This window comes from Puma concolor, chromosome B1 (assembly GCF_028749965.1).
Source record: "Puma concolor isolate L17-30 chromosome B1, mPumCon1.1.hap2, whole genome shotgun sequence".
NCBI classification, from domain to species: domain Eukaryota; kingdom Metazoa; phylum Chordata; class Mammalia; order Carnivora; family Felidae; genus Puma; species Puma concolor.
This window is the reverse complement of record NC_141670.1, coordinates 118,716,677-118,730,366: the sequence shown is the minus strand read 5'-3', so window position 1 is coordinate 118,730,366 and position 13,690 is coordinate 118,716,677. Positions and strand designations below refer to the sequence as shown.

General features: G+C 38.6%; 1 protein-coding gene across 1 annotated transcript in view; it reads left to right on the top strand.

Annotated features, from left to right (window-relative positions):
• The window catches only part of TET2 (tet methylcytosine dioxygenase 2), a 96,272-nt gene that overhangs the window by 44,625 nt on the left and 37,957 nt on the right, over window positions 1-13,690 (top strand). Inside the window, exons 2-5 of the mRNA XM_025922238.2 lie at window positions 2,471-5,925; window positions 7,574-7,664; window positions 9,058-9,151; window positions 9,789-9,997. Coding sequence (XP_025778023.1) covers window positions 2,517-5,925; window positions 7,574-7,664; window positions 9,058-9,151; window positions 9,789-9,997 — 3,803 coding nt within the window. The 5' untranslated portion in view covers window positions 2,471-2,516. The remainder of the gene's footprint in view (window positions 1-2,470; window positions 5,926-7,573; window positions 7,665-9,057; window positions 9,152-9,788; window positions 9,998-13,690) is intronic.

Sequence of the window (13,690 nt, the reverse complement as noted above, 5' to 3'; positions counted from 1 at the left end):
ATATATATGAGCATATTTGCTAGATAACTTCTTAAAACTGAAGTTTCTATGAAACTCTGTAGATTATTGCTAAATTGCTACTAATGGTATTTATACTAGTTTTCATTCCCAAGAACCACACAAGGGAATGTCTGTTTGTTTCCTCACATGATTGCCAACATTGTATATTATCAAACTTTTGACCTTTGCCAACTTGAGAAAAAAATTTTGTTGAAGTTTTGTTATATTTTTTTATTTATGGGTGATCCTAGATATCTCTTTAAACATTTAAGAGCCATTTGCATCTCATTTTCTGTGAACTGTCCATGTCTCTTGGTCATTTGTATATTCAATGACTGGTCTTTTCCTTGTCAATTTGTCAAAGTTCTGTATATTAAGCAAAGTTTTATATGATTTTTAACTTTGCTTATGAGTTTATTTTTGCATGCATAAATTTTACAGAGTTTTACAAATAAAACTAACAAGTTTTACTTAAATAGGTCTTCTACATTTCTTTTTAAATTTATTCCTAGTGTTTTAAGAATATTTTTCCTGTTACAGTATTTTATTCCACAAAAGTTTCTGACTGGTTTTTGCTTTTCTATAACAAGGCTATTGATTTTTGTATTCAGCTACTTTACTGAATTCTCGTAAACTGCAACAGTTTTTCAGTTGATTCTCTTGGTTGACCAGTATACAATCTTATTATCTATAAATGATAACTTTAGTGTTGCTTTCCAATGTTTATATCTTATTTCTTTTTCTATTTCATTTGTCTTGGTTAGTAACCACTGACTATTTTAACAAAGCTTTTTTATAGCCCAAAGGGAAAATAGCCTTGATTTTTTTTTTTTTTCCTACTTACATCCTTAAAATAAATGCGATGAGAAAAACTGAGAAAATAAAGCGTGCCTGTATTGTGAATGGGGCCGAATTCACTTTGTAGGATAGATTATTTATGTTTTTCAGTGCTCATTTCTTCTTGCACTCTAATCATTTGGACTTTGAAATCTCCATGAGTATTTGCCTTGGAAATATTTGAATTAATGAGTGAATGAAGAAATGAGCAAAATTATATCAATTGCTCACTCTATACTAAGCACAAAAATGAACAGAGTATTCCTTTTTTTTTTTTTTTTTAAGATTTATTTATTTTTGGGAGAGTGCAAGGTGGGGAGGGGCAGACGGAGGGGGGCAGAGGATCCAAAGCAGGCTCTGCACTGACAGGCTGACAGCAGAGAGGCCAATATGGGGCTCAAACTCATGAACCATGATATCATGACCTGAGCCAAAGTTGGATGATCAACTGACTGAGCCACCCAGATGCCCCAAAAATGAACAAAGTATTCTTAAGTTCACAGTCCAGTGTGCAAACAAAATAAAATTGAGTATGATATGTTCAGCAGTAGACCGTATACAAGATATAGAAACAACATAGGAATGGGTGTGATTAATTCTCTTGGAAAATCAAAGAAGGAATCCTAGGGGAAGTGATATCTGAGACCATTTTAGAGGGACGTGTAGGGATCACTGGACAAATCTCGGGACTACAAAAGCATTCTAGGCCAACAAACAACAGCATGAATGTCTGAAACAGTTACCATGTTTGGGTATTTATAAGCTATTGTTATAGTTGGAGCTTCAGACGTGAGAGGAAGTAGGAGAGAAAAAAGAAATCTGCCAATGAAAAACCATTTATATAAGGCAGGAATTGTCAGTAGAAGTGGGCAGCCAGCCCCTGTGGAAGAAGACATAGAATCACCTAGAAATGACATTTTATAAACTACACTTTTTACCCCATTCCATTTCCTGGGAAGTTAACACTAAAGGGAGCATGCCTGGTCTTTCAGGTGTGTGGGTGAAAGAGTTTGAGAACTACTGATGCAGGCAATATGGAGCCATAAAGTGTGTTAAAGGAGAACATGACATCAGATTTGCATTGAGAATATTCCCTTTGGTAACAATTTGAAGGAATCTCGAAGGACTGGAGAGAAGACAGGCTGGGCTAGGGAAGAAACCTTTTAAAAAGCTACTGACTGCAACAGATAATGAAGTGAGATAATATTGGTTTGGCTACCAAGTAGCAGTGAAGATAATTCAAGGAATATGTAGGAAATGGAATTAATTGGATATATAAAGTACTAGAGAAGAAAGAAAGGAGGTAGTCTTTCTTGTTCTTAGCATTTTTACAGAAAGAATTTGGGAAGGAAGTTGATACTATTTACTAATGCAGTATGAACTTACCACCTTAGCTGGTGATTTTAATTATCTTTGTTCTCTATGACCATGAATATTTGAGAGCTGCTGGGAAGACAAGAATAATCAGATCCTGAGTAGTTATTGGTTGTCCCTCTGAAACATGAAAAGGAGTATCATAGTTTGCTAAGTCTAGGAATTTTGATAATATTAAGGCCATGATTATTCTCTAAGATTTATTATTAGTGTCAGATATGTATTAATGCACTTCAATTTCTGTTTCCATGCTCTTTAGAATTCATTCAGAGGGCAGCCTTGTGGATGGCCCCGAAGCAAGCCTGATGGAACAGGATAGAACCAACCATGTTGAGGGCAACAGACTAAGTCCATTCCTGACACCATCTCCTTCTCCCATCTGCCAGACAGAACCTCTGGCTCTAAAGTTCCAGAATGGAAGCCCATTAACTGAGAGACCTTATCCAGAAGTAAATGGAGACACCAAGTGGCAGTCTTTCAAAAGTTATTATGGAATACCCCATATGAAGAGAAGCCAGAATAGTCGCGTGAGTCCGGACTTTATACAAGAAGGTAGAGGGTATTCCAGGTGCTTGCAGAATGGAGGAATAAAACGCACAGTTAGTGAACCTTCTCTCTCTGGGCTTCATCAGAACAAGAAATTGAGACAAGACCAAAAGGCTAATGGAGAAAGAAAGAACTTCGGGGAAAGCCAAGAAAGAAATCCAGGCAAAGGCAGCAGTCAACTGAATGTCTCCGACTTGAGTGATAAGAGAGAATCTGCAAGCTCTGTAGTCCAAGAAAATGCAGTTAAAGATCTCATCAGCTTTTCAACACATAACTGCAGTAGGTCTGAAAAAGCAGAGCTTCAGATTCTGAAAGAGCAGGAGGAGAAAAATGCTAACTACCATGACAAGAACATTATATTACTTCTTACAAACAAGGCAGTGCTAATGCCTAATGGTGCTACAGTTTCTGCCTCTTCCATGGAAAACACACATGGTGAACTCCTGGAAAAAACACTGTCTCAATATTATCCAGATTGTGTTTCCGTTGCGGTGCAGAAAACCACATCTCACATACATGCCATTAACAGTCAGGCTACTAATGAGTTGTCCTGTGAGATCACTCACCCATCGCATACCTCAGGGCAGATCAATCTCCCACAGACCTCGAACTCTGAGCTGCCTCCAGAGCCAGTTGCAGTGGTGACTGAGGCCTGTGATGCTGACAAAGCCAGTAAGACAGCTGCAATGGTAGGGACCTGTCCCTTTCAGAAACCAGAAACACAAAAATCAGTTTTTGAGATATGCCCGTCTCGTGACGAAAACAGTAATATCCAAGGAACCGCAAATCTAGTATCTGGTGAAGAATTCTGTTCAGGTTCCAGCAGCGATTTGCAGCCTCCTGGTGGCAGCTCTGAACGGTATTTAAAGCAAAATGAAATGAATGGTGCTTACTTCAAGCAGAGCTCAGTGTTCACTAAGGATTCCTTTTCTGCCCCTACCACACCACCACCATCACAATTGCTTCTTTCTCCCCCTCCTCCTCTTTCACAGGTTTCTCAGCTTCCTTTAGATGGAAAAAGCACTCTGAACGATGGAGTTTTGGAAGAACACCATCACTACCCCAACCAAAGTAACACAACTCTTTTAAGGGAAGTGAAAATAGAGGGTCAGCCCGAGGCACAGTCATCCCCGAGTCCTAATCAATCTACGCATGTAGCCAACCACTCTCTGATGCTACCAGAAAGGCCTCAGAATAATTGTGTCAACAAGAATGACATGCGGACTCCAGGGACAGTGACTGTTCCCTCATGTTCTGAGAAAGCGAGACAAATATCAGAACGCCTCAAGCATAACCCACCAATTCTTGGTAGCAGTGGGGATCCACAGGACCACTGCCAGCAGTTGATGGGACACAAAGAGCAAGATATTCCGAAGGGTCGAGACAAGGAACAAACACGAGGTCTTGTGCCCCCAGCACAGCCCTATCTGAAACCAGGGTGGATTGAATTGAAGCCCCCTCACTTTCATCAAGCAGAATCCCATCCAAAATGTCATGAGGCATCACTGCGGTCAGTTCTTCAGTATCGGTCCAACCCCTCCACTCAAATGACCTCCAAACAATACACTGGAAATTCCAACCTGCCTGGGGGGCTCCCAGGGCAGGCATACATCCAGAAAATAATGCAGCCAGAGCAGAGGCCACAAAGGTACCAAGGTGAGATGAATCAAGGGCAGTTTCGAGGTACAGTGGACCAACAGCTCCAGTTCCAAAAACCCTCACTTCAGGTGCACTTCTCTAAGACAGACCCTTCATCCGAAGCTCACGTGCAGTCACTGTGCACCCCTAGGTTTTACTTTCAGCAAAGACCAGATCCCCAAACTGAGAAACTCATGCCCCCAACATTGAAACAGCACTTGAATCAGCAGGCTTCGGAGACTGAGCCATTCTCAAACTCGCACCTTTTACAACACAAGCCTCACAAGCAGGCAGCACAACCGCAACCATCCCAGAATTCACTTATCGCTCAAAACCAGCAGCAGCAGCAAAAATTACAAATGAAGAATAAAGAACAAATGTCCCAGACTTTTTCTCACCCCCAAGGCAACAACGATCAGCAAAGAGAAGGATCATTCTTTAGCCAGATTAAAATGGAAGAATGTTTCCGTGGTGAAAATCAGTATTTGAAATCAAGTGAGTTCCAGACTCATAATAGTCAAATGGGATTGGAGCAAGTGCAGAATATGAATAGTAGAAATTCCCCCTATGGTCAGACCTTGAAATCAAATACAAGCAAACTACAGATTTCTTGTTCGAACAATACACACCTAGCTCCAGAAAATAAGGAACACACTATCAATTCTGACCTCTTTGCAGGAAACAAGACTCAAAATTTGCATCACATGCAATATTTTCCAAATAATGTGACTCCAAAGCAAGATGTTCTTCACAGGTGCTTTCAAGAACAGGAGCAGAAGCCACAACAAGCTTCAGTTCTACAGGGATATAGAAGTAGAAACCAAGACATGTCTGGTCACCAAGCGGCACAACCCCCTCAGCAAAGGTACCTGATGCATAACCAAGCAAATGCTTTCCCTGTGTCTGACCAGGGAGGAAGTCACCTTCAGACCCCTCCCCAGAAGGACATTCAAAAGCATGCTGCTCTACGGTGGCACCTCTTGCAAAAGCAAGAACAGCAGCAAACACAACAACCCCAAACTGAGTCTTGCCATAATCAGATGCACAGGCCAATTAAGGTTGAACCTGGATCCAAGCCCCATACCTGTATGCGCCCCATGGCAGCACAACCAGAAAACAAAATGTGGAAAAAGGTAACTAAGCAAGAGATTCCACCCCCGAGTTGTGATAATGTGCAGCAAAGGAGCATCCTTGAGACCATGGAGCAACATCTGAAGAAGTTTCAGGTCAAGTCATTATTTGACCATAAGGCTCTAACTCTCAAATCACAGAAGCAAGTGAAAGTTGAAATGTCAGGGCCAGTCACAGTTTTAACTAGACAAACCACTGCTGCAGAACTTGATAGCCACACCCAAACTTTAGAGCAACAAGCAACTCCTTCTGCAGAAAAGACACCAACCAAAAGAACAGCTGGTTCTGTTCTCAATAATTTTTTAGAGTCACCTTCCAAATTACTAGATACTCCTATAAAAAATTTATTGGATACACCTGTCAAGACTCAATATGATTTTCCATCATGCAGATGTGTAGGTAAGTGCTAGAAAAGTACTGAGACACATGGTGTTTATCCAGAATTAGCAAATTCATCTTCAGATATGGGATTTTCTTTCTTTTTTAAAAAATCTTGAGTCTGGCAGCAATTTGTAAAGGCTCATAAAAAGTCTGAAGCTTACATTTCTTGTCTTTAAATTACAGATGCTTCTGCTGTGCAAGAGAGAACTTCACTTACATTGTTTTTCCAAAAACTTAAAACAATGTGCATGCTCATTTTTCCTCTAATAAAACCCTTTAGAATACAAAGGTATCAGTTTTAGATTAATCTGTTTAACTCTTTGTACATCACCTCCTGGAGAGACACCTAGACAGTAAAAACATCTATTAAAATGAGAAAATAACTGCTAATATGTAAACTCATGTAGGAGCTTTTTAATATGTATTAATTCAAGGTTGAATGTATTAGTGGTTTCACAACATTAATTTCTACATAAGTGGGAAGTTATTATCTTCAATCTTGGTGAGTTGGGGGAAATTGTAATGCTGACGTTCTGAATACTCATGAAGTTGCCCTTTCTGCCTTGATAACCTTGAAATATTGTACGATTTATATTTATTTTGATTCTATTTTCTCTTTAAAGTTTTATCTTCTGATAGAAAATATGTTTTTTTCCTTTTCTTTTTTTTTTTTTAAACAAACACCTTTTTTAAAAAAAATTCAGGATATGTAATAGGTCCATTGGAATAGGGAAACCATCTTGCCAATAGATGCATAAATATATGTATATATGAAGACTTTATTACAGTTCCTCAACTTGGACACAGTAGAAGACATTTGAAAAAACAAATGTTAAACTAATGTGGCCAATGGTCCGCCCGCCTTTTCTTATTCCTCTTACAACGGGACACCCCACATTTTATAGAAGAATGGAGGGAGGATCCATACTGCCCCTTTGTGTGGTTAATATTAGGTTGCCTCAGGGGTGCAGTCATAGATAACATTAGGTAAGTTCTAATCATCTGCAGTTTCTTCTATCATCCTAACCTCTCCTCCTACTTTCCATCTTTGGTAGTTTACAAGAACCTCTTCCTTTTACCTGACCCTCTCTCCAGTATTTTCTCTCATCAAATTATTCTCAAGTACATACAAATATGGGTCTGGATTCAATATTCTTATTTTCAAAACTCAGCTATTAAATGTTGAGGGGAAACAAGAGGAGAAAAAGGTGCCTTGACAATAAAAACTGAGCAATATCCTGGGGTGAGAGAAGACAGGAAATTTTATTTTTAATCTTTTAACATCCAAGTATCAGGCAGGCTTCTAGTTAGCTATAAAATTTTGTTTCAATTCAAAAAACTGAATTTTAGTTGGTATTACATATAATCTAATTCCCTCACTGTTTTGTTTAGTTCCACTTATTTTGTTTAAAATAAATAATTTCTTATTCCGTATCTGAAATGTAATTTAATATATTTTTATCCAACAGCCAGCATGTACATATACTTAATTATTTGGCACATTTTTCAATAGATTAGTCCATCAATTTATTCATTTTAAAGAAAAAAATGTTTACAGTCACATTTAGGGCCCTTAATGTGCAGTTGGGGGATAAGCTTTGTGGATGTAGCCTTTATATTTAGTATAATTGAGGTCTAAAATAATAATCTTCTATTATCTCAACAGAGCAAATTATTGAAAAAGATGAAGGTCCTTTTTATACCCATCTAGGAGCAGGTCCTAATGTGGCAGCTATTAGAGAAATCATGGAAGAAAGGTAATTAACGCAAAGGCACAGGGCAGATTAACGTTTATCCTTTTGTATATGTCAGAATTTTTTCAGCTTTCACATACAAAGCAGTAAACAATTGTAAATTGAGTAATTATTAGTAGGCTTAGCTATTCCAGGGTTGCCAGCACTACACACTGTGCTATTCACCAGAGAGTCACAATATTTGACAGGACTAATAGTCTGCGAGCTGGCACAGGCTGCCCACTTGGAGATGGATGCCAGAAAACCCAGGCACGCACAAGAACCAGCCAGCCAGCCTGCCAGGCGCAAGGGTGCTGGCACCGGCTGCAAAGACAGGCCCCACTCTGGCTTTCCCACTTGATGATAAAGGGTCGCAGAAGAAACAGCGGGGAAATGTGGCACAAGAAAGGAGCCGTTGAGTTAAATTCACCTAGAGCTGTAAACGAGTAGTTCCCTCTAGGGACGTTATCCCTTAGTATGAGCAGAGGGTAAGTGTGAATAGAAATAGAGAGGATTCTATTTATAGCTGCATTTTTTTTTTTTTTTTACTGTTAATCACAGGTATGCAAGTATTTACCTGAATCTACACAGTTAGTCCTGCATGTAGAAGACTCTAATGAGTGAGATAATCAATGCAAAGAGAAACTTTCATATTGGTATCCCCAGCAGTGAGCTGTTACTGTGCTAGGGTGCCTTTCTTTAAGAGGTAGGCAGTGTTATCATTAAAATATATTAGGAGACGTTCTGGGCAGCAAGGACATGTTTTGTATCATTCTTGCCCAATTTACAAATTATTCGTTGCTAATTAGTATGTAGAAATTCACTAAATAATCATCTAGTAGCCTGGCAGATACCCTAAGTGCCTTTTGTTACTAGCAAGCAGTAAGTAGTGCCTTGGTCCTAAGGAAAAATATAATCTATTTCTAGAACTATCCTATATTTTCAAAATTGCTGGATGCTAGTGATTTGTGAACCATCTTTTTAAAAATGTTAGAGATTCTTTGAGGAACAGTTCTAACTAGAATCTATTGTGATTCCCCAAGTTTTAAAATAGCTAAATTTAGTAAAGGACAAAAACCAAATAGTAATATGTCTTAGAAGACTGAACTTAACAAACTTAAAAAAGTTTTGTGCTTTGTGAAATTATGTCTAAAAATAAGCTTTCCCATTATTTTCACCCAACATATAATTTCAAAATAGTTCATTACAATTATCCATATATTTTGATACTGAAGAAGTATAAAGCTTAAAGTCTGTTATCCAGTTTGCTTGGCTTAGACCTATTTTTTAAAAATAAACCATTCATTTCTCAGGATGTGGTCATAGAATAAAATTATGCTCAAATGTTCAGTATTTTGGTTGCCTCAGCTTCATTTGCTAATTTTATGTGTGTGTGTTTCTGTGGATTTCTTTTAAGGTTTGGACAGAAGGGTAAAGCTATTAGGATTGAAAGAGTCATCTATACTGGTAAAGAAGGCAAAAGTTCTCAGGGATGTCCTATTGCTAAATGGGTAAGTGTGACCTGATGAGGCCTTTGATCTTCAATCGTGGGCATTTTGATTCATTAATCTAACTCTGAGAATTGGGTAACCCAGATCAAAGAGTCATTTATGCCGGTTGAAATGAACATTGCTTATATTTATTTTGTGTCATCTCTTAAAGAAAAGGCAGATTAGTTTTTAAGTCAGGTACAAACTGTATTTAATTGAAAGAATGTAATAGCGAAGACGAGGTCCATTCAATTTGCTAAAAAGTATGATTCTTCCTGGGATAGGAAGAAGTCACCCTTAATCCTTTAAATACCTTCCATTAATATTTATGTTGTCATTTTTGAAAGCCTTGAACTTTGTGAAAAAAGACGAGCATGTCTTCCATGTAGCTCTAGCTTTAATGTAGGGGGCATTGCCCCCCACTGTACTGGGCACAGTCTGCTAAACATTGCACGGTTTTGCATCCCGCCTAATTCTGACCCCACCGTATAGATGGCTAGCAAAAGGCAAGTTGCAGGAGCTGGCAAACATTGCCCTAATTGTGACCCAGACATGCAAAAATATACGTACATAAATCAATGCTCTCATCTGCCACAAGTGACCCTTGTTTTGTTTTGGTTGGGGTGGGGGTGTTGGGGTGGAATGGTGACCCACACAGGTGGTTCGCAGAAGCTGCAGCGAGGAGAAGCTACTATGTTTGGTGCGGGAGCGAGCTGGCCACACCTGTGAGGCGGCTGTGATTGTGATTCTCATCCTGGTGTGGGAAGGAATCCCACTGTCTCTGGCTGACAAACTCTACTCAGAGCTCACCGAAACGCTGAGGAAATACGGCACTCTCACCAATCGTCGGTGTGCCCTGAATGAAGAGTAAGTGATGCCTCCCTCTCTTTCCACTAAGAGCAAAACCTAATTATTGGTTTGTGGGAAGAGAGTTGAACCTGCATTTGTACATTTACTAAATGGGGATTGAAATGCCTGTTTCCCAGTCCTGCAGTAGGAAGTCGTATTTGCTAACACGGGTAATCCGAGGCGATTCCATGAATTCTTTTGTACCTTCAGACGGCGTAGACATTTAGTTAGGAGCAGCTTGCTGCAAGTCTGAATGTCCGTACCCACATGAACTCAGTCGTGCCGTAAATTTGAAAGTATCTGTGTGTCCACTTGGTGCATGTGACAGCCCTTTGTGTGGCTGGCAACCACATTAGTAAGTATTGACACCATTCCTGTGTTGCAGTAGCTGAAGCAGAAAGTAAGTTTGATGAGAAATTTTAGGATTCCCAGGTCAAGGACCTTAATGTAGCAAACGTGAAAATATAAGGCTTATAGAATTTCTGTAGAAACAGACTGATTCAGACTTCAGTTCAATCAAGTTTATCATTTTCACAACACCAATAAAAATTGCTTTCATTTTTATTGCTACTAAATAATCAAGAAATTAGTGGCTATTTATGCATTATTTTCCAGGAATATAAACATTTGGAACAGAGCCAGGGGTATGCAGTTAAATATATTTAGTGCATCCAAGGACTAGTATGTCTTTGTTTGTCAACCTTATCCAGTTTAGGAAGTTTAAATCTTCACTTGGAGAAAGCTTCATTTTTATTCTTCCTCTGCTATTCCTATATAACATTTTTTTAAAAAGAGTATGGGAGAATTCACAGTGCTACACTGAAATGCTACAGTGTAATTTTACTGACAGCTGGCTCTAAAATAACTTTTTAAAAATGCTTATTTGTTTATTTTGAGAGAGAGAGAAAGCACTAGCAGGGGAGGGTCAGAGAGAGAGAGAGAGAGAGAGAGAATCCCAGGCAGGATCCACACTCAGCGCAGAGCCCTACACAGGGTGATCTTCCAACCAACCCTGAGGTCATGACCTGAGCCGAAATCAAGAGTCTGACACTTAACCGACTGAGCCACCCACGCGCCCCAGTTCTAAAATTCTTTTTAATTTTGCATTTCTTCCTTTAGTCTCCTTTCCTCTGCATTCACCAAACTGCAATATAGTTTACTGAATTTATAGAAATACTATGCCACTCATTGCAACATCCCATTGTAACCTCATTTGTTTCTTTGCTGACTATTATTCTGACTACTATAGCTTTACTAACATGGTTAGTAAATACTAACATGGATTCTCTCTCTGGGTCATGGGGGGTATGCAAACCAATTATAAATAACATGTCTAGGAAAGTTACTGTTCACATATCAAAGGTGGGGACTTGGCTTCCCGTGGTAGTTATGATCCAAAAATCTCATGTATGTGTGTGTGTTCCTCACTGCCATAAATCCACTTTTATAATTGATGTGTTGGAAAGTGGAAATCTGGTTCATAACATATGACTCATAAACCTATGATGGACAGCTTTATGTATAAAATACTTTTCAGTTTACCCTAATTTCCCTTGCTCCTTCTTTAAAAGATGTATTTAAATGCCTTTAATCAAAGAACATGAAGTTAAGGCACCTTGAGATGATGTCCCTGATAGCACTTTTCTCAGGAATTAACTATCTGCCTTGTTTTTTTATTTTTTGTTTTTTAACGTTTTTATTTATTTTTGAGACAGAGAGAGAGCATGAACGGGGGAGGGGCAGAGAGAGAGGGAGACACAGAATCAGAAGCAGGCTCCAGGCTCTGAGCCATCAGCCCAGAGCCCGACGCGGGGCTCGAACTCAGGGACCGCGAGATTGTGACCTGGCTGAAGTTGGACGCTTAACTGACTGCGCCACCCAGGCGCCCCCCCTCTGCCTTGTTTTTTAAAGCAGACTTCTTTTTAGACTTGATGGCTTGAACTTCTAAACTACTGAGGAACTTCTTGTGAAAATAGCAGTGTTTTAATTTAAATTTCTTGAAGTTTCATGCAAACTATATTTCTTATTTTTTTTTTGTAATTGATTTAATTTTCAGTTATTATATATCTGGTATTTTTCCCCTGAAGGCTTTTCTGTAATTTCTATAAATGCCATTGCCTGTCATGGAATCTGACATGTAGAAAGAAATTCTGTCAAGAACTTTCCTAAATTGTATTATTTTGCATTTAAAATCCATGAACAGTAAAAGATTGGGCCAGGATCTAAGAAAAATTACAGTGTAAGTGGTCTAAATAGGAGGCGAGTACAAAACTATTGAAATATGTGTTTCAATGATTAAAACATTTTAAAGGCCAGTCTGCATACTTTTGCTTCTCTTTGTCTGGAATTCCATCATAAGGGTGAGTAATTATTTAGACTAAATTTTAGCTTGGGGCTAAGAGTGTTTAGAATAATTCTCAAAAAACAAAACAATGTACTTAACATACACAGTTAAAACAGACACCAATGGCAATAGAGACTTCATTCAGATATAGCTTTTGAAGTTTCTAATACCCCATAAAATACATTTTATATTTGGCAGAAGTTAGAATTATGACTTTGCCAAAAACAGAGGATAATCTCAAATTGGGGCTGCTGACTCAGTTTAATATTCAAGGCTGTATGAATCTCGTCACCGAGTTCTTACAAATCCCAATGCCTACATGCGCCATAACCAACCACTGTGAGTCCAGAAAAGAACTCTCAGAGTAATCTTTCAGTGGGAAAGTCAAAAATGGATTTTTACATTTCCTTTGAGATTAACCAGCTGTTTCTCCTTTAAAGATTTCCCTTTGAGATTTCCATTTTATGACTAAGCCTAACCAATATGTTTTTGGCAAGTTAAGAGTTGTGGGAGTGTCATTATAAGAAAGTCAAAGCCAGAAATGTGTTTTGCCATGCTGGGTGATGTTAAATGTTGTGTTTTTTTTTGTTTTTTTTTGTTTTTTTAAGCTAACTTTATATTATAAAAATTTTCAAACATGCATAAACGGAGGAGTGCAGTCTAATGAATCCCTGTGGACCCATTACATAGCTTCAATACTTATCAACATTTTATCAATACTATTTCACATATTTCCCCTACACTTCCTACCCCCACTGCCACCCCGACAGTGTTTTAAAGCAAAACACAGATACCATCTCTAACAGACAGTGTATATCTCTAACAGACAAGGATGTTTTTTATAAAACCTAGTTACACTGTCATTTTCATTCATCTCAAAATTGACAGTGATTCTTTAATATCTTTTCATGTCATGTTCAGACCACATTTAGATTCCTAATTGGATCTTTTTCAAAAAATAATAATAAGGGGCGCCTGGGTGGCTCAGTTGGTGAAGCGTCCGACTTCAGCTCAGGTCACGATCTCATGGTCCGCGAGTTCAAGCCCCGCATCAGGCTCTGGGCTGATGGCTCAGAGCCTGGAGTCTGCTTCCGATTCTGTGTCTCCCTCTCTCTCTGCCCCTCCCCCTTTCATTCTGTGTCTGTCTCTGTCTCAAAAATAAACGTTAAAAAAAAATTTTTTTTTAAATAATAATAAAAAGCAAAACTATATTGCCAACAAGAAAGCCCATACCTTGTATTTGATTGAGGCTTTTGAGTGGTACCAGTTCATGCCTCTTGTCTTGCATATTTATGAATAAAACTTTCTATCACTTTCAAAAATATCCCAGTTTGGAAGACAAATTATAGTTTCCATAAGCCTCTTTT